This window comes from Neofelis nebulosa, chromosome 9 (assembly GCF_028018385.1).
Source record: "Neofelis nebulosa isolate mNeoNeb1 chromosome 9, mNeoNeb1.pri, whole genome shotgun sequence".
NCBI lineage: Eukaryota > Metazoa > Chordata > Mammalia > Carnivora > Felidae > Neofelis > Neofelis nebulosa.
Genome location: NC_080790.1, coordinates 152,050 through 173,732, shown reverse-complemented (window position 1 = coordinate 173,732; position 21,683 = coordinate 152,050). Strand labels below are relative to the sequence as shown.

Below are 21,683 nucleotides of genomic sequence, written 5' to 3'. Positions count from 1 at the left end.
ACTCTTATTTCACCTTTATGTGACCTTCTTTACTCCCTGTTCCATTAATCTGTATTATAAAAAGAGATATATATTTTAGCTTTCCCTATCGTAACTGCCTTTTTGTTGGATATTCAACCAGACCAAAGCCATACAAAGCATCGCCCTGTGTGGGCAGTACATTTTCATCCCTGCCTGCACCTCCTTGCCGACAGGCGGTGCTCTCTGCATGGATGATGCTCAGCTGGTGGTGTGAGTGCCCCCCCTCCCCCTCCCCACCTCGTCACCCCTCTCCCTCCACTGGAAGCTGGGTGGTGCTCTGGGCCTCAAACAGCATTTGTTTCCAAGCCGATGAGAGATGAAGTAAGGGTGACTGCAGGAAGTTTAGCATATGAAAAACTGAAAATGTGAAAATGGGACTCCCTGTGATGGCTCCTTGGAATATCCGGTTTTGGGCATGTTAACAGCCTTGAAAACAAGTGTAGTAACGTGTAATCCTATCATTAGCACGTGAAATAGAAAGATTCAAAGTCAACATTTTATAGAGATATACTCGATTATCTTCCAAAGGCAGTGTGGGGTAGTGGTTGGGCTGTAAGAGCAGAGACTGTACCAGACCCGGGAGCACCTGCAGCCCTGTGCACTGAGCGGCCCTCTTCTCCCAGGATCTGCGATTTTTTACTTGTAAAATAGAGGCAACAGTAGCCTTCCCTCTTGGCTTATTAAGTGAGTGCATTTAGAGTGGCATAAACTATTATAATTTTTATTGTGAATGTCCTCTTTACCTTTGCAATACTTACTTGTGCTTGTGATTTATAGAGAAACTTTTGGTCTTACCCTCATGGCATATAGAAGAAATTAACCCTGGACTTTCATTTAACTAGCATACATGGAGGAAAATCATTAGCTTTTTAAAATGCCTATTTCAAGTAGAGATTAGAGGAATTGCCTAGGGGTTAGAAAGACTGGCTTTATACTTCTGAAACACAACCTGACTTTGCCTCCCTGAGGCCCACAGATGTGTCCCAGAGGGTAATCATAATGTGCAAGCAGTCAGTTCCTTTTCAACGTTGGCAAGAAGTCTTGTGCTTCTCCACAGAGCATTCTCAGACTTTATCATGAGCACGAGTTCTCTGCTGCTGCTCTCACAGAGCTCTCCGGCCCACTTCGAGTGAGCGAGGAAGCAGAGGTTCCCCTGACACAACAGCTCTTGTGAAGCAGGACCGTTCTTGTCAGCAGCGGCCCTGGCTTCCAGTAAAAAGGCAGCAGACCTGTGGCCAATGGTGAGCCAGATAGACACCCTCAGTTATGGAGAGAAATTAGTCCCCAACCACCTAGGGCTGATTCAGGTTCCTCTTCTGGCATTCTTCTTTCCAGCAGCAGGTTCCCAACTTGACAGAATGTTCCACACAGGTGTTACCCTGTTGGTTTTCTTATCTGGACCTTAATGTAGATTGTGAGTACCTTGAGGGCATAGATGTTCTCTCTTCATGCCTAGTCCTCAGACTGGCCAAGTATCGAGCACAAAGTAGAAACCCAGAGTGAGTCTCAATTTCTTTATCTTAAGCTTTCAAGGACACAGAGAGCACTCACATAATCAATTTATGCTAGTAAATATTTGTTGAATAATGTAATTATCTGCCATTCCATTTTAGAATGGATGAACAATAGCAGTTAACATTTTTGTAAAACTTTTGCATATATTCTTATGGAATCAGTTCCATCCCATAGCCATGGAGAATGGTTATCACTGCTCTCATTTCGCACATGAAAGAACTGGGTGATGTGAGTTCCCCAGTAGGAGGTAGCCAGACAGTGACAGACGGGCCATTCAAATGGAGGGTTCTGGCCCTGAAACCACTCAGCAGGCTGTTCGTGGCATTGGGTGCCGTGTTCCTTAGCGGTCCTGGTGTTCAAGCCTCTGTCCATAGGTAGAAGGACTATGTGTTCTTGGTTCCATGGATAATCAGGTGAGAAGTCAGCCCTGGGTCTCATCACTTGTACTACCCTGTCTGTTCCTGACTGTGACTTCTGTCTACATAATTTCCCATGGATTTTAGGCCAGGTAGGTAGGGCACACGTGAGTATATTCAATATACGGAGACATTAAGCATCTTGCCTAAGATCACACAGCTAGGGTATGGTTGTCCTTGGTTGGGTTCACTAGATGTAGAGCCTGAGACAGGGCTTGGGGTACATGTGATTTCTTGAGCAAATGTTCTCAGGGCTGAAACCATAAGGGACTAAGGAAGCAGGACAGAGAAAGGGTAGAGTTGGAGCAAGGGATGATCCCAGGTAAACTCAACCTGGTCTGACAACAGCAGAAGGCAAACCACATAACAGCCTTGCTAAGCCTCGAGGCAAGCGGGGTGGCGTCTGGGCACCACCACTCTTTCCGTCCGCGGGCAGCAGGTGGTGTGCCTCTGGTACAGGGCTGAGGGAGCCAACAGCACCAACCACAGCAGGGGGAACCAGAGCAGATCTCTTGCATCCAGGACACTCTGTGATCTCTCAGCCCACCACACTGCCTCCTGTAGGCGATAACATCTTTAGTACATGTGAAATATGAATGTGATCTGCAGGAACTTTAGATTTATGCTCTGTTTTGGAATCCAGACCAGGTTAAGGTTCTGAAGGTATATGAAGTTAGGGACTAGGTCATCTTCTGACAGGATCTGGTGGCCTTCCTTAGCTCAGACATTAGTTAACACTAAGATTATAGTACTGATTCAAGTATGTAAACTACAGAGAATTTCCAATGTTTTATAATTCACACACAATTCATTAAAAACAAAAACGATCTGAAAGTCAATGGTCTAAGGAAAGATAATGCAAAGACTTGGTTTAAAGACTATTAGTATTTTCTTTTCAGGACAGTCGTAACAAAGCCCAAAGCTCTGAAAACACCCATATATGGATCACTCAACTGTGTGTTATAGCAAAGGCCAGAGTTCACCATGGGCCAACTCTGATCAGTCTTGCTTTCACCCAATAGTGTGATTTGAGAGAAATGATTTAGCTTTTCCAGAGAGAGTTTGGATGAGCTCTTTTACTTTAATAATGAGGAGGGTGTCCAGGTGTAAGCTAAGGAAAAATTACTGTTAGAGGCTAGGCTCAACTTCTGAGCCCACTAAAGTCAATGTGCAGAGAAGGGCCCAGTGGTGTAAGGGGTGGAAGGTGTCTTGGCATGCAGAATGTCAACACTCGGTTTGAATGTTGAGGCTGAGGGCTGTGTCCCAGAGGGCTTTGTCCCCTGAGGGCTGTGTCCCCAGAGAGCTGTGTCCCCTGAGGGCTGTGTCCCCACCCCCCACCCCCAGAGCTATGTTCCTGGAGGGCTGTGTCCCCCCCAGGGCTGTGTCCCCCCAGGGCTGTGTCCCCCAGGGGGCTGTTCTCCCAGAGGGCTTTGTCCCTGGAAGGCTGTGTCCCCCAAGGGCTGTGTCCCCTGAGGGCTCTCTGTATTTCTGGGCTCTCATGGGGCTTGCATACAGCTCCGGCAAACTTGAAAACCAAATGCTGTCCTTGTAGGCATGTCTTGAGCCGTCTCACGTTCTAATTTTTGCCCTTAGAGAACTAACTCTGTAGGAGGCACTAACTAATAGTTAACTAGTTTCCTTCTGGCATTTCGAATTCTGCGGCCAAAAAGAAAGCGGATGTGCAGTTTACTGGTGGTAGGCATGTGGCCTTGCCAGGGATTTCAGGGTGCAAACGTCATTGAGAACCCTTGACCTTCTGCCCTCACTGTTAGCTGTGTGGTCTTTGCTTGGCTTTCTTGATGTGTTTAGTTTAAAAGAGGACTTTCGATCTTTCTGTTCTACCTATGTTTGATGTGTTCTGGCTATCACTGTGACAGTCCTCTTAACCTTACTAGACCTTTGTCGTCACCTGCATTACCAGCTTGTCGGGTGGACCGGGGAGGTTTGTATGGAGCCCCATAGCACATGGTCAGGGGTGTCTGCCACACTGACCTGTGCAAATGTCCCTTGTGTGAATCCTCAGCTCAAAACAACAATGACCCTTCCTTCATATGCTTTCATTGTCTACATTGAAATTCTTGCTGCATTATATGGTGTATATTTGAGTTCTAATCAACATGTATTTTAAATGATATTTAGACAATTATTCTTAAATGAATGGGCTTTTTTATTTTCAGGTATCAGATTTGGTAATAATTTTGAATTATGACAGAGCAGTAGAAGCTTTTGCAAAAGGTGGTAACCTGACACTTGGAGGGAATTTTACTGTGGCAGTTGGGCCCCTGGGAAGGTGAGTACTACAACATAGTTTCTGAACAGCTGTTGGAGAGTAATGGCTTAAAAACTATACAGTTTTGCATTAGGAGGAACTTTGAATTGAAATGAAACTGATTCATGATTTACATATGTCCCAGAGGGTTTGAGGCTCTTTAGAAGTAAGAAATAGAAAACATAGGCAGTGTGATAAAATAAGAAAATTTAAAACTAGAACACACAAAAGGAAACTAAATATTTCAGAAATGAAGGCCATCGTATCTACTGGAATTGAACATAAAATGTACCTTTCAGCTTTGAAGGAGCCAGGTCAAATTGAATTAACTGATAAAAGACAGTATTGATCAAGAAAGAAAACAAAACTTGTCTTCAAACTAGTGAAAACTTAAAATGAAAGTGTCTCACTGGCGTGATGTTTACAGTATATATGCTGCATTTTCCCTCTCGGTTAACAAACAACTATTCTGGGGTCAACTGAGCAATTTAGAAATTCTGAAAGCTCAGACTGTTTACAAAAGCTAACACAGTACAATCCTCTGAAAACGTTTCTAAATTCCACGAAAATAGTCAGTGTAAAAAGAACCCACAGTCTTTAGGACTCTTGAAATGTACATTGCTGTTTTAAGAAAGGAAGACAAGGTTGGTAATTATCAGCTTTCCATGAATCGGGTACAAGGCGGTCCTCTGTACTACCACATCATTTTTTAATGGTTTTAAATAACAAGTCCTTCCCCTGCCCTGTCCTTGCTCTAGACCACTCTAAACACATCTAGCTCAGGCCAATAGGAAGTAATGAATGAAAACAAGCGGCCTGAGATTAGAACGGTGGCACTCTTTGGAGGGAGAAGTGCAGTGCGGTTCAGAAAGTCGTTTTTAGGATCGATCCTCTTGCGAGTCTGGTTCTCTCCTGCAAAGCCTTGTATTTCGCAGGAATTTGGAAGGAAATGTTGCCCTACGGAGCTCCGCGGCCGTCTTCACGTACTGCAAATCTAGAGGACTCTTTGCTGGTGTATCTCTAGAAGGCAGTTGTTTGATTGAAAGGAAAGAAACTAATCGGAAGTAAGTGCAAGCCAAATAATTTTAATTTGAGGAAAGTGTGATGAGAAGAATAGTACGTCATAGATTCACATAGTTCTTTGGAGTTTACAGAGTAATTTCGTATATTCTTTTTTTAAGAACATATTTTAAGAACATGCAACATTTGACTCTATTTCTTTATTTAAAGATTCAATATAAAGCAATATGTACTTAGACAAAATCTAGAAAATACACACCAAAAATTATAAGGAAGGAAAAAAATCCCATTCTACCCCTTTGAGATTAACACTGCTCCGTTTGCTTTATTGCCCGACAATGTTTTCCTAAGCATAACTTCCCTTGTTTTGCCACATATGATTGTAATCATAATAGATAGAGTTGTAAATCCTTTTTTCCATCCAGCATTGCAAGAATCATAAGTGTAAGTTAATGGCTACATAATATTGTATTAGTTGGCTGTATCATATGCAGTATATTTTTCAAACATCTGTAAAAGTACCTAAGTTACAACTTGTAGGTCAATCAAAATATTCCTCATTATGAGAGGCTGTCTATTATGACTCTCTGCCTTTGTTGTTTTTCCATAAAACGGAGATCAATTTTGATTTTTAAATTTTTTTTTTTTCAACGTTTTTTATTTTTATTTTTGGGACAGAGAGAGACAGAGCATGAACGGGGGAGGGGCAGAGAGAGAGGGAGACACAGCATCGGAAACAGGCTCCAGGCTCCGAGCCATCAGCCCAGAGCCTGACGCGGGGCTCGAACTCACGGACTGCGAGATCGTGACCTGGCTGAAGTCGGACGCTTAACCGACTGCGCCATCCAGGCGCCCCCAATTTTGATTTTTAAAAAACGGATTTAGAAGTATTTTGACAGGTGGAGAAGAACTTGTACTTTAAACTGGCATCTGGCTAAGTTTCCCCCGAACTGCTTCTCTACATCGCCACTAAAACATGTCTGGCTTCTCAGAGGAAGATAAAAGGTTGGCTGACAAGAGAAACTTCCTTCAGAACATGGCAGGCAGAGATCCCACTAGCTGGGAGCTTGGCAGGAGCCGACAGTGCTGTGTGGTTACAGCAGAGGAACCCCTGCCCCCCAACCTCATCTGCCTGCTTTCCAGGGAAAATCTGCACAAAATTTACTGTTCACTCAAGAGTTTGTTAGCACACTGGGGCACCTGGCTGGCTCAGTTGAACAGCCAACTTTGGCTCAGGTCATGATCTCATGGTCCGTGGGTTTGAGCTCCGCGCTGGGCTCTGTGCTGACAGCTCAGAGCCTGGAGTCTGCTTTGGATTCTGTGTCTCCCTCTCTCTCTCTCTGTCCCTTCCCCACTTGCACTCTGTCTCTCTCTGTCTCTCAAGAAATAAACATTAAACAAAATTTTTAAAGAGTTAATAAGCACATGTGACAATATTCAGTGTAAGACACAGAAACTGGAAAATAGGAGGAGTGGAGAAAAATAAAGATTTGCAGAGCTCTGTGTCTTATAAAGTCAAGAGAGATGTTTCTACTTCTCGTTTTTGAAGCATTCTTTTAGAAACTTCTGATTTCAGGCCTTCAGAAGACTTTCTCACTAAAGTTCACGTAAATCTGGATAAACTAAACAAACATACTTCTTAATTAATTGCAGGGCTTCCAAACATGTAAGGCAAATCTTTATATAGTTTTGATGCAAATAAACAGTTTTAAAGGAATTACAAAGCCGTATTTGTTGGCCCCATTTTTGTAAGAAACTTAAAAAATAAAAGCCTGTAAAAATGTATATGCTTGTAGGTATATTTGCAGAAGCGTAGATGTATTTGCCTACATGTGTTTATATAGATGTGTTTGCATATGTGATTTGATTTTTATATTATTGGAGAAAGAGTATGTGTATCAGACTATTTATGGTGATTGGCTCTACAGATGATCTTGGGGGAGTGAATTTAGGGGCTTAACGGGTTATAGCTTGTAGTTAGTGTTGGAAAAATAGTATATATGAAGTATTAGATGTGAGTATATCCCTACACACAGGTATGTGTCCTACTTTTAGCTCTAGGAAAGCTCTATGTCTATAAATGTTCTTAATTTGATATTCCTTATTAGGTTTTATTGTCAAGACATCCGAGCTTATGACATTTTATTTGGAGACATGCCGCGGCCTGCTCAAGCGGAAGATCTCTATGAGATTCTCGATTCCTTTACTGAAAAGTATGAAAATGAAGGACAGCGAATCAACGCAAGAAAAGCAGCAAAGCAACAGAGGAAGCCTGCTGTAATGCATGGTTTTTTTGTGTGTCTCTTAGCAGTCGCAGGAAATAGCATATTCTGCCCTTGAAATCAGGTTCCTGATAACCGACTCCACTTCCCTTATACTGTCATTTGCGTAAAGTCCTTGTGAAAATGGCATACACCTGTGATGTGTCACCTGTACAAACCTCGAGGAGAAACATAGGTTGTTTTCCATACTTGCATCTCTGAGGAGAGGACTTTGTACCAGTAGCCGTGCTAACGGTAGCTGCTGACACACAGGTCTCAGGCCTCCGAGCATCGATCGTGCGCACCAAGTTCCACGACACCCTTCGGAGTCGCTTGATCCCCATCACAGGGCACGAAAGCCGCCACAGCAAGCCTACGTTGTCACGGCCTCCCAGGGGCTGCCGAGCCAGTCACCAGGTGGCTGTGCCCGCGTAGGTTGTCAGCGGTGCCTGGATGAGGCGAGGTACAGAAGGGCACCCACTGTCAACCCCTGCATGTGGCGTCCGTTTCAACTGAGTGTGGCCCGAAGCACACTACCTGTGCTCGCGTAGGGTGCTTCGTTAATAAGTGCATGGGGGAAAATAGGCCACATACATTCTCCAGAAGAGAAAAGCCTCACATGCTCCATGATAATAAAGTATTTTAAAATTATGTGCATTTTTTTGTCCCTCCCAGGCTAAAGAATTACCTCCGAAACCATTGTCAAGACCACAGCAGTCATCTGCACAAGTCCCGCTGAACTCTGGCTCCCAAAGTAAATATTTTTGTCGTAATTCAAATATGATTATAATTAACAGTTGTTAAACTTTAGTATCAAATAGAACTAAAATGTGTTGAAGAGAAAGATAAATGCTCAGACTCCTCTAAATACAAAGGTATTCTCATGACTGTAACTTGTGAAAGCTTCTTCTCATTCAGAAGAGGCTTTCTCTAATTTACAAAGATTTATCTTTAAAAATTTTCTCATTTATTTTGTCATTTCTTCCAAAGACTGCTATCCTGCTGATTTGAAATAGGAACAAAATAAGCCATTTTTCTTGTATACTCATAGATTTATATTCTGAATATTGATCTAAGCCATATATTCTTAGGAGCTCAGGATTTCCTGAGGCTGGTTTTAAACTAGACTAAATGTTTAAAGCACCAGGCTCTGGCCTCCATCCCTCTTTCCATTCATCGTTTGTATGACAGTCACTCTTGGAATTCTGCTCTATGGGCACAGAGGGTAACAGTACCTAGCAATATGGTAAAGGAGGTGATGTGTCATATAATGATCCACTATTATTCAAGAGCATTGTGCAGTGGCTTTTGTGAGTACAAAGATGAATCTACCTTACATCCTGTCCTTGAAGAACTTTCAGTCTGGTACAGGAGGTGTCACATGGGGAGAAGTAACTGCCATCACCGGAAGGAAGCATGTGATAAGGTCTGGGAGGAGGAGTACAAGTGTCAAAGGCTCTAGAGGGCAGGAGGATGGCCCCTCCTTCAGGCTCTGTACCCACCGCCCCTTCACCTGCGGACCCACATGCAGTCTCCGCCCTCATGCTGGCTCCTGGCTGTGCCGTGAGCTTGCCTACACGTCCCCTCCCTGGAAGACACTCAGGAACCAACCTGTGCTTTATTACCCACTCTTACTGTGTGACCTGGCTGTTCCTTTGTCTCCTGGGATGCCGTATTCTTCTTTCAATAGGGATGGTCTATTTCTGATTCATGTCCAGGTGATTAATTTGCATACACTCATATTTCCAGTGAGTAACAAGATGTGGGCACTGGAATCTATTTTTATTTTAAAGCTGAGTGATTGCATAAAATCTGACCTCTGTAGTTATGTCTTAAAATACATGATGTTTCTGAAGTTTCCTCACTAGGAAAATACATGTCTGTAAGATGCATGTGTAAAAATCTTATGAGGGCACCTAGGTGGCTCCGTCAGTTAAGCCTCTGACTTGATTTCTGCCCAGGTCACGATCTTGCAGTTCTTGGGCGCAAGCCCTGCATCAGGCTCTGCACTGACAGCGTGGAGCCTGCTTGGGATTCTGTCTGTCTCCTCTGTCTCTGCCCCTCCCCTGTTCTCTCTTGCTCTCTCTCTCTCTCTCAAAAATAAATAACTAAACGTTAAAAAAATTAAATCTCAGGGCACCTACCTGGGTGGCTCAGTCAGTTAAACATCTGACTCTTGGTTGTGGCTCAGGTCATGATCTCACAATTGGTGAGTTCAAGCCCTGAATCAGGCTCTGCACTGACAGCGTGGAGCCTGCTTGGGATTCTCTCTCCTTCTCTCTGCCCCTGCCCCGCTCATGCTGTCTCTCACTCAAAAACAAATAAATATTTTTTTAACAAAATTAAATCTGACCTATAAAAAATAAGTTTTTTATTAAAAAACAGAATCTTAGTTCTTAATTACATATCTTCACATATATAATTTTATATAAATGCATAACAGATGGGTTTTGATGCATTATTTTCTTTTTCTTTTATGAGTTGCTGCCTTTCCTTCATTTCACCTCCTAACTCACATGGTGCCCTCTCCCATACTCATTTCAGGAAATCTATGTTGACAACATGCGGTACAGACATCTGTATTTCTCTCCACATATATCTTTCTTTGATAGTTTTACTCTATCTTGCTTGTGGGTTTTATTTATTTTGCTGAAAAACACCTCATGGAAACATCTGAATCAACTGGTGCAGCTCTAATTAATTCTTTTTAATGGCCTTTTAATATTCCATGGGGCAAAAAACATATTTATTCAGCTGCTCTCCTACTGATAGGTATTAACATTATTTCAGTTTTTTTCCCATGCCAACCATCTCCACAATTTACATCTTTGTAAATTTGTGTGTCTACATATTGGTACTTTCATTTATTTCTTTATTTATTTTTGCAGATAATTACCAGGAATGGATATAGTAAGTCAAAGGACATATTTTTTAAATTTCAACAGATTAGGTAGATTGTTTTTTAAGTTTTTACTACTACAGAGTCTCATCAGCCATTGCCCACTGTATACACTTCCCAGCATGCACACTCCCCACTGTATACACTTCCCAGCATGCACACTCCCCACTGTATACACTTCCCAGCATGCACTCTCCCCACTGTATACAGTGCCCACCACATATACGTATACTGCCCACCATAAGCACTCTCCCACCTGTAGCTCTCTGCATCATATATGTTCCTCACCACTGTTAGTGTTAGAGTATTTGCATGTGTTAGGGTTGGTTATATCTCCTTTTTATTTGGATTGTGTTGCCCCTGTCAGTTAGTGACTTAAGGATTTCTTGATATAATTGCTGGAGTTTTGTCTTTTATCTTTTCTGAAAACTTTCTTCATTTCATTGGTCGATTTTTTTCTATTGGAGTATTTGTTGCCTTTTCCATTTGTAGAAGCACTTTGTACATTGAGGACTTTGTCATTCGGGCTACAGTTTTTTTTTCTACATGAATCATTTGTCTGTTGGTCTTGTTTTTCATGCAGACTTAGTCCCCCCTTATCCGTGAGGGCTAAGTTCCATGATCCCTGTGGATGCCTGCAACCATGGATAGTACTGAACCTCATATAAACTATGTTTTTTTTTCCTATACATACATACCTGTGATCAAGTTTACTTTATAAATTAGGCACAGTAAGAGATTAGCAATAGTAAAATAGAAAAATTACAATGACGTACTATAATAAAGGTCCTATGAATGTGGTTTCTCTGTCTCTTAAAATATCTTGTACTTTTCTCCCCCTTCTTGTGATGATGGGAGGTGATGAGATGCCCACATGAGACGCAGTGAGGTGATTGACACAGTTGTGAGGTGGCATTAGGCTTCTTCTGACCTTCCGACAGTAAATCAGAAGGAGGATGAGCCACTTCTGGGCTGTGGTTAACCGCAGGCAATTGTGAAACAGGAAAACTGTGGATAAGGGGGTCTGCAGTATGCAATGTGCAATTCCAAAAAATAATGCTATGAACTTAGAGTAATTCTATGACTTGGGATATTAATCACAATAACATATAAATTAACTAATTTGGCATGTTTATGATAATCTTTCCATTTTATGCTTTCCATTTGCTGAGGCATTTTTCTGTCATTCCTAAGATTTCATAGTGTCTGTGCCTTTCTTGTTAAATTTATTCCTAAGTACTTTATAATTTTGGTTTGCTGGGTGAATGGAATGTACTTTCCCATTTCTATTTTGGAGTGCTTATTTTTATGTTGAGAAAGTCCTAATTTGCATGTATTTTGTCCTATATCTGATCACTACCCAAAATCTCTTATTTCTAGTCAGTTTTCAAAATTAGATTCTTTTGGAATATTTATACCCTCTTCCCCGTGCTGCCGATGTTTATTTCTATATTCTTATGTCATAAGCTTCTTAGGCCGCAGCCTACATAGTGCACTTGTATCCTCAGGGTACCCGACACTGCCTAGGGTATGAGAGCAACAGTGTGAGAGATACACTGTCCTGCTCGAGACATGTTCCTTCCGAAAGCCATTTCCGTTCACAACGGGACGTACAGGCCATCCTCCCCTGGCCTTCCTGAGGGTTTCTGTTCCACACCTGAGTAAGAAAAGTAACCCCCAAGTCATCCAAATCATACCGTGCTACATTGTCTCCAAAATGTAAGAATGGTGATGTAATCTGAAATATAGATACTGACATAGTTAGTGAGTGACTGAGGAGTAGCAAGTCGAGTCGTTTGGACAGTGGCTCTTGTTCCTCTGCTTTCCACAAAACTGAAGAGGGACGATGGGATTGTCGTGTTAGCTTATGTAACAACAGTAATTAGTATCATCACTATACATTGCTTATTTTAAGAATCACGTAGCTACCTATCACCAAAACAGAAAGTTATAAAAGTATCTTATTATCTTATAAATATTTTATTATGTTTTAATTACAGATAACCATGTGATTTTTTTGACCTCTCTCTCAGAAGGAACATCAAATAATTCTGTTACATTGCTATAAAATGTATCTTTCTAGCCCTCTCTAGTTTTTCTAAGAACCAGCCTTCATAGCACCTATACATTTAAAAAGGAATATTAAAATACAACTTGACGTTGAACCTCTGTCATTCTAGAAATAAGAAATAGTCATCCTGCTTAATGAGCTAAAGTCTCATCCATCTATCGAGCTGTGTTTCAAATAAAAATTTACTTTCCTGTTTAGTAAGTTAACAAATTTATAATATATTTAAGATTTTGGTCAATTGTGTACCAGTAATGATTACAATAATAACTCGATCTGTAAGAAATTATTTAACAGTCTTGTGCTTACTTCAAATAAAATTAAAAAATAAATTTCTGTACAAATTTTTGTTGTAGAAACTGTTACATAAAATATAATATTAATATATTAGTATAAAATCTTTGGGAGAGGGTGCCTGGGTGTCTCAGTCGGTTAAGCATCCGACTTCAGCTCAGGTCATGGTCTCGCAGTTTGAGTTCGAGCCCTGCGTCGGGCTCTGTGCTGACAGCATGGAGCCTGCTTCCGATCCTGTGTCTCCCTCTCTCTCTGCCCCTCCCATGCTCATGCTCTGTCTCTCTCTTGCCTCTCAATAGTAAATAAATGTTAAAAAAAAAAAAAGTTAAAATCTGTGGGACAAAGGGAATGGAAATATGACTAAAAGGTTAAAATGAGCATTACATAATTTCTGACTATCTGCAAAAGCTTGGTGCTTTTTTCACCGAATTCTTTATTTTGGCTCAGGTCATGATCTCATGCTTTGTGAGATCGAGCCCCACGTTGGGCTCTGTGCTGACAGTACAGAGCCTGCTTAGGACTCTCTCTCTCCCTCTCTCTCTGCCCCTCCCCCACTCCTGCTTGCTCTCTCTCTGTCTCAAATTTTTAAAAAAACTTTGTTTTTTAAACTCACAATGGTGAGTACAGATACAGTATTAATGATGTGTATTTTTACTGTGATATTTATATTCTGTTATCCCAAAAAGGAGAGATGTAATTATTTAATTTAAATAATTGATATTGAAATACGCTACAATGCATGCCCTTCAGAACTTTTAGGCTTATATTGAGCAATTTTAGGTGTTAATTTAAAAATATACAAGTGAATACATGCTGCTTAAAAATTATTTGAGGAGTCAAGCAAACAAGAATGTTTAAAATCACTGGTTTGGGGATTACAAACTTTTTTGAATTCAGGTATTTTATGATTGCTCTGGAAAACAGATGTGTGTGCATTTTCCATGAACATATATGTCCAAGGTCATGAGTTGTAGTGCTTCTGATCATGTGCATATCATGTATTTACTCCCTGCCTATGCTCAGTGTATTTCCTGGGTTTATTCAGGCTCCTCTTGATTTAAAGGGTGATAAAATAATGAGAGTTCTATCACTGAGCAATTTAAAGTATTTGCTTTGTTGTGCTCGCTTCAGCAGCACATATACTAAAGTATTTGCTTTGCAAGGGCAAGATTAGGCATTCTTGGCTATTTTATATATGCTAATATTTTATGTTATTTATCTTTTTTAATATATGTGAATAAGTTTTCTATTTTTTTTTTTTTTTTTGCAGGTAATGGAAACAAATATAAGCTGTACCCTGAACTTTCCAGCTATCAGGAGAGAGTTGGTAAATAAAATATCTACATGTTAAAAATTACTCATATTGATCTTATAATCACAAACTTTCTAATTAATCTGGCAGGTTATAAAAATCTCTAGGAAGGCGTACATCACTTCTTTGACTTACAGGATATGCACGTTATTCTGAAAAGTATCTCATTTAAAAAATGCTGTGGCTTTGCTCGCTTACTTGCTTGTAATCTGAGATTAGCAGCGTGGTGGGGAACCCAGGAGGGACAGTCACCTGGTATGACGCACCTGGCTCAGGAGGGAGCTGGCTCCAGGGCCCACGGGCTTGTCGGAGGCTGAACTACAGGATCTTGTAAAACCTTGTCAGGAAAGAAAGACAAAGTTTGCTCATTGTGAATTACAGCTTCGTCATCATCACATTTGCTCTGGGTTTTAGCCCCATGAATATTTTTATATTTTTAAGGATTTTTAAGATTTTTCATGTTCAGATATTTTGCCATTATTGGGAGCTACTTCATAAAACTCATTAGGATTTGCTGTGATAAAAATAGTCCCTCAACCTGTCTTACTTTAATCTGTAGAAAATGTTCTTTGAAAGAAGTAAGCAATTATTTAGAAATGTGAACGGGACACACAGTGAAGGCAGAGGTTAACCAGCTGTAAAATAGCCTATTTTTCACATCATCTTGTATCACTGGAATCACAGAACCATATACTCCTGGGTAAGCAAACTACCTGGGCATTATCTGTGTGGTGGAAACAGATTGGCAAGGTAACTAAGTACCCATTTAACAAAAAATTATAAAGATATTTCAAAAATGTCTCTTAAGCAGAGTTCCTTGAACAGAAGTCAACCTTTTCCTGCTAGATTAGATTTTCTGACTTTCCTCTTTCTTCCAGCCTGGTTTCAGTTGTTTGGAGCCCAGTTCTGGCCATCCTTTCCCAGGTAATTCCCTTCAGGGAGTGGATGCAGAGGCCTGTGTTCAGAGCCAGTCTGATGGCCTGGGCTTGACTTTGGGAGAGTGCTGTGCTGTGGTCTCAGGCATAGTGAAAAAACCCTGACAGGTTTAAAAAAATGTATTTTGTTCTTGAAAATGTGATTTACAGCCATGGTAGAGATTACTGAGAGTGTTAAATGTGACCTTTGGACACATCCTTCGGAAGCAAAAGGGGTCAACATATAAATGTTTATGCCCAAGTAGCATAAACATCTAAGACTTTATATTGTGGTCTTTTACTTTTAAAGACTGTTAGAATTAGACCCATACTTAGGTATCCTGCAATTAAAGGGGTTCTTACATTTGAGGTCAACAGACAAGCTGAGTTGCTTGGGGAGGGGGGCCCAGCAGGGACGCTGAGGGACAAGGGATGACAGACGCTGTAGACTTAGCAAGGGGTGCTTAGTAAGGTGACAGTGGGGACTGCAGCCCTTTCCTAGATTTCTCTAGAGCTCACGCCCATAGCCCAGGTGCCTAGAGAATGTTAGAAATACCCCCCAAAAGGCACGGAGGGAAGTGTCAAGTTATAAGAAACAAAACCCTGAGTGGGCTCTGGAAGGAGACTCAGACTTGAATTCAATACTTTCATCACTAGCTGTGTGATCCAAGGATAACGTTACCGGCCCGTGGTTGGTTGGTTGGTGGGATTTTGTTTTTATATTTGAGGGTAGGATGAGTTAAGGTGTACAAACAGTGGGCACTAGGTTAGTATTAATTTATTTTGTCCTTTCTCCAAATAAAAGTTTTTGAAGAAAAAAAAAATGAAAGGGAAGGCTTAAAGTCTATTTTTAAAATAAAACTTACTTCACATTATTGTGTGTTTAAAAAACAGCCGTGAAACCAGTTAAACTCTTGCCAAGGACCTTCTCACATCCTGGCAGAGCATTCCTGGAGAGAAAAGTCACAATGCACAGGCCTGAGCTGAGGTTCAAGCCCATTCACCAGGACACCCAGGCCCCCTCTTAGCCTGTCCCATGCCCACCGACAAGCTGTAGTTCTGCATGGGCTGCTGGGCATAGCAGTAGTTTCCAAGCTGCACGTACTTCTGTTTCGCACCCTTTGGAGGCTCCGGCTACGTGCCGCTTGGGCCTGACACGGAGACAACCGGGAAGGTCCACAGTCTCTGCAACAGGCTGTGTCCTTCGACGTCAGTATCCATTGCCTGCCTCCTATCCACCCAGTAGTTTGCAGTGACAATCTGGGCACACCCATTGCAGGGGCCACCCTGTGCTGCGTGGATGGCCAGGAGCGCCCCGGAACTAAGTCTCCGGATGCCAGTAGCACCCCCCCCGAGTCGTGACAACCACAAATGCCCAGACATTACCTTTTGAGAACTGCATGTCTGGTGACCTCACCTAGTGGCCTCATCTGCCTCACTCACCACTGACTCTGACTCTTCTCCAGAGACCATGGTCCCCAAAGTGACAGACCCCACACCTGGCCTGGGGCGATGTGGGTGTGAGAGTTAAATCAGCCATGCAATTCCTCACTACATTAAATGTGTCACAAAACCAAAGATGTGTTCTCCTACTTCTGCCTGCCTTGAAATGGACCTTCCAAAGGCTGAGATTCCTCTCCTGAATTATGTCTGGGGCCAGATGTATTTATTGGCTGCATATGGCTTACATTATGCAGACTCCCATCAGAAAGCCACTGGGAGTAACTAGTGAAGTCCTGTAGACCCAGTCTTGCTAATTAGGAGCCTCAGGGCAGCTGCCAATCACTCAAGCTGATTGTAATCTGTTTCCTGTTAAGGGTAGTCCTGATTTGGGAGAGAAAAATAAGCTGTATTTGAATTAAACTTGAATTATGATGAAAATGACTAATTGTTTCAAAGAGCCTCCATATTTTTTAAACACGGGAATATAAAACTTGAAGGCATATAACTCAGAAGAAAATGCATCCGTGAATTCCAGATATTTTAGCAATTGGTGGGGTCTGTTTCCAAGGTCCCCAGAGGGCTCTCCCTTCCTGGAAGGACATACCTCCTTTCAGAGAAAAGGCTCGCCTATTTTTAAAATAAATTATTTTGTGGGCATTAAAATTTTCCTCATGGAAATTATCCCTAATATATCAGTAAAGAAGAACTTTAAGTCATGTTGATTGAAGAAAAAACTAACAGGTTACAGCATTGAATGGCCTGTGGACAGTCACCTCCAGGGAGTGCCTGCCCCCCCCCCCCCCCCCCCCCCCCCCCCCGCCATCTTGGCCCAGCCTCTGTTTGCATGTGGAGGAATTTCCCAGCAACTGCTTGAACTGCCCACTCTCCTAGGGCACACTGTGTCTGCCTATCCGAGGCACATTCTTCTCTAGATGTGCCAGCAATCTCAATGTACCAACCTCCTCAAACCCCACAGCACTGCCTTGTTCTCCGCTGCATCTCAGAACCACCTGCCTTACCCTTCTCCACCTGTTCCACCACCACTTTGTCTTTAGTTCATTTGGAAACTGCAGTCCAGAGGAAAGTGGACAACACCTGAGTGAGAGGGCAGGGACTGAACTAAGTCTGCCGTCCTCTTTTCATTTAGTTCATAATATCTTTCTTCCTCTAAGTATTCATCGTGAAATATTTTCCTAAGACTGGTAAAAACCAGTTCTGTTATCAGTGATTACCCAGGACCATCATCCAACATTCTTATCATTTGGAGAGTCCTGATAACTCAGCGATGCAGAAAAATATGCCAATTCTCCCTGAAAATTTGCCTAACAAAAGTAAAATGCCCTGATAAATCCAAGTTCAGTCTGTTGAAAACAATTTAATACTTTCGTGGCTGCTGAGTACCTTGGGGTATGATGTCAATGGTGCTTATGAGTAGCGGGGACAGACTTCTGGGATTCAGATCTCAGCTCCCTGGACAAGTTGCCTAATACCTTCCACCTGAGTTTCATGTTCTGCAAGGTGGGGATGACGGTGGCTGCCTCGCTGGAGATGAGGCCTAGAGGGGCACGTGTCTTGTGCTGTTACAGTGCCCGACTCTGTGAACAGGAGGCCGCTCGTATGATATACTCAGGGCTGTTGCCTGTTACCACTGTGATCCTCTTTTAATGCATTTCTACTTTTTGTACCTCGTGCCACAAACACACACCTGTATGGCTGCTAAGATGGCTATTTCTTCCAGAACATTCCTGACGTTTCCTAGCACTCTTTTTGCTTGCTTCTTTGTATTATCAGATGTGTCTGACAAGGAGAAAGGAGGAATTACTTGAGGGTTTTCGTTCATTGTTTGCTTAATAGAGGTTGAGCTTTATGTATGGAGGTGATAAACGTAATTATTGATAAGAAACTGATTTTCAGAATGATTTTTTTCTCCAACGTTAACCTACATTCCACTGATCTAATGATGAAGAGGCCTGACACAAGGACTTGCTGTGTGTCCCACGTCCATGTAGCCTCTCAGTCACTTGTCACTTGTCACGTAGGCGGTAATGACCAATGTGAGTTGGCTGCCGCATGCACTGGCTTTGAGGATATGCAGGTAAAATATCACCACTTTACTCTTCTGTGACATACTTTTAACTTCTTCCTTAAAGTGGACAGACGAAAAGTTAATACAGTAAGAACCTACAAATATGCAGAACATGTCTGTATTATAGAGAGAACTAATGCCAGTAATATCTGTAATGTAATTATATTAGTTGTTATTAGGGTTATTTCTCTGGGAGAACTCGAAGAACACATGCCACATGCTTTACAGGAAGAAGTGTGGCCCCATCTTGCGTGAGCTACAAATTCAGTGTTTCAGTCAATGTGGCTTAATTAAAGTGCTGATTACTTTTATTTCTTACTGACAGGCCAAATTGGGTTTATTTTTTATTGTAATAGTATAGGCTGAAATAAGGAACTGGTTTGTAGAATTCGGTTATGTATGTTTTCAGTGTATCCGCACTAAGATGCACTTAACAAGCATCTAATTGCCTAATAAGTGCACAAAATACGCGAAATAGAAATATAACAATTCCAAGGAGATGACTACACAGAAAGTATGTTTCTTTTTATTTCTTATGACGCTCTACAGTTTCTAATATTTAATGTCTTTTCCTCATATTAACTCCTCCATTCTCAAGGTATTTTTTCCTAATACAAAAGATTCTACACATTGTGTCGAAGCTCTTGTGCGTGTGCAGACACACTTCTTGCTGTGCTGGTTTGAGTTTATCTCTGTTTTGAGAAAAAGGATATAGCAAGCACAGAAATGAAAACAGCCGTGAAGCCTATGGGGAAATGTGCTGAATCAGCAAAATTTGCATGTCAGCTGGAACCCTCAAAACCAAGGCTACACAGCATGATTTTTCTTTTTAACATTTTATTTTATTTTATTTTCATCATGATAAGTCTAATCTCGACCCCTTTTTTCCCCCATCCCTCTACCCACATCTGCTCTGGTGACTGTCAGTTTGTTCTGTATAGTTAAGAGTCTATTTCTTGGTTCTCCCTCCCTCTCTCTCTCTCTTTTTTCTTTCTTTGCACATTTGTTTTGTTTCTTAAATTCCACATATGAGTGAGATCATATGGTATTTGTCTTTCTCTGACTTATTTCGCTTAGTATTATACTCTCTAGCTCTGTCCTGGAGTATGGTTTTCCAGTCAAATCATGAGCATAGATGTCTAACAGCTACAGTTCAAGGAAGCCATAGTGGTTGCTCTGTTAAAAAGGGGGAAATGTGGGGCATCTGGGTGGCTCTTTTGCTTGAGTATCTGACTCTTGATTTTGCCTCAGGTCATGATCCCAGGGTTGTGGGATTGAACCCTGCTTGAGATTCTCTCTCTCTTTCTTCCCCGCCCCCCCATAAAATAAAAAAATAAATAAATAAAAGGGGGAAAATGTAAATACAGTTGACCTTTGAAAAATGGAGGGTCGGGGGTTAGGCGCACCAAAGCCCATATAGTTGAAAATCCACATAAAACTTTTGACTTCCCCAAAACTTAACTATTAATAGCCTATCATCGGCCAGAAGCCTTGCCAAAAGCATAAGTAGTAGATTAACACATATTTTGTATGTTATAAGTATCATATGTTGTATTCTTATAATAAACTAAGCTAGATAAAAGAAAATGTTATTAAGAAAGCAAGGAAAATACATTTACAGGGCCATGCTGTTTATCAAAAAATCCACATGTCTGTGCACCTGTGCATTCAAACCCGTGTTATTCCACAGTCGGCTGGTAGTATTACCTTACAGGTTATTCAAAATGCAAACAATTATAACCACAGATATTTGCTAAATACATAGTTAACTATATAATAACATACAGTTTGACTTGTGTGGATTTAGGAAATGTTATTACCAAACATTTGCTCTTTTCAAAGAAGGAAATCATACAGACCACATGCTGTGAATTCTGCCAGAACATCAAGTCCTAAAAAAAAGTTAACTTATATCTTAGATACACACTCTTCTCAGGGGTTCCCATTAAAAATGTGAATAATTTAAATAATTTTGTTTGTTTGTTTGTTTTAGGCAATTTGAATCAAGCCATAGAAGTGACAGCACTATATTCTTTTGAAGGACAACAGCCAGGGGATTTGAATTTTCAAGCTGGAGACAGAATCACGGTTATATCAAAAACAGATTCTCATTTTGATTGGTGGGAAGGGAAGCTTCGAGGTCAAACTGGCATTTTTCCAGCCAACTATGTTACCATGAATTAAAGTTTATATTGTTTTCTTCTTTGAGAATTACAAAACATTTATTTCCACACTGATAGGATTTACTATCCAGTTAAGCAATGTTTAATATATACTTTAAAAATACTTCTCTTTATTCCATAAACTTTTATCCAGTATATAAAAAATTTTTTCTATCAATAAGTGGTTAACTTACGTATCTTTAAATACTTTGTTCTAATTTTATAATACACTATTTAATAGTTAATATCATCCATTCATCAAGGTCACAGCCCTTTTGTGTTAATTATCAAACATCAATAAACATATGAGCGGCTATGTATACGGTAATTGCCATTATAATTTGAGAATCTTAAAGGTCGGAGCATGAATACCAGTTCATGTTATTTCTATTTGCAAAGTGACCAGAGAAGAAGAAATTAGCTTAATGAGGGTATTAAGTAATCCTTCTAGTTGTAGATATGAACTAGATATATGAATCCTGAAAAATGATCTTTATCTCTTCAAAAATTGCATATATGTGTATTGAAAGCAGAAACCTCCTATTGCAAAGAAGTTCAGCCATTCTGCATTCCACAAAGATGACATTAACTGTTCTTCTGTGCGAGGTTATGTTTGTGCATTTCTGGAAGAAGAATCAACTTATGGTGACATGGCCCAGTTGTTCCTAAATAAATGTTTTTTAAATGATAAGTTAATGACTTGATTTTGGTTTCTTTACTTTCTCTGTGTAAAGTTAGAGGCCCTGACGTTTGCCTGAAGGTTAAATAAAACCCACCAGTGTGATTGGCTGCCTAACTTGTTTTCTTTTTGGCTTTACTAATATATACTTAACAAACACAATTATAAAATATTTAAAGGCTACAATGTGATGATACGTATACATACATATACACTAGGGAAGGGTTACCAATGAGTTAATTGACACACCCGTCATTTCACAAGTTTTTTTGTTGTTGTTTTGTTTCCTTCTTTGTTTGGTTTGGTGAGAACACTGAAGTTGTA

At 40.9% G+C, this 21,683-nt stretch overlaps 1 protein-coding gene across 2 annotated transcripts in view; it reads left to right on the top strand.

Annotated features, from left to right (window-relative positions):
* SH3YL1 (SH3 and SYLF domain containing 1) overlaps nt 1-21,371 on the top strand; it is a 40,483-nt gene extending 19,112 nt beyond the window's left edge. Inside the window, exons 5-10 of one of the 2 annotated variants that reach the window (XM_058682360.1) lie at nt 4,130-4,242; nt 5,157-5,285; nt 7,350-7,518; nt 8,178-8,256; nt 14,034-14,090; nt 20,512-21,371. In XM_058682360.1, coding sequence (XP_058538343.1) covers nt 4,130-4,242; nt 5,157-5,285; nt 7,350-7,518; nt 8,178-8,256; nt 14,034-14,090; nt 20,512-20,702 — 738 coding nt within the window. In that variant the 3' untranslated portion in view covers nt 20,703-21,371. Of the gene's footprint in view, nt 1-4,129; nt 4,243-5,156; nt 5,286-7,349; nt 7,519-8,177; nt 8,257-14,033; nt 14,091-14,953; nt 16,874-20,511 lie in introns of those variants that run through there. The other variant, XM_058682361.1, reaches the window with a different exon arrangement.
* The last annotated feature ends 312 nt before the right edge of the window (nt 21,372-21,683 follow it).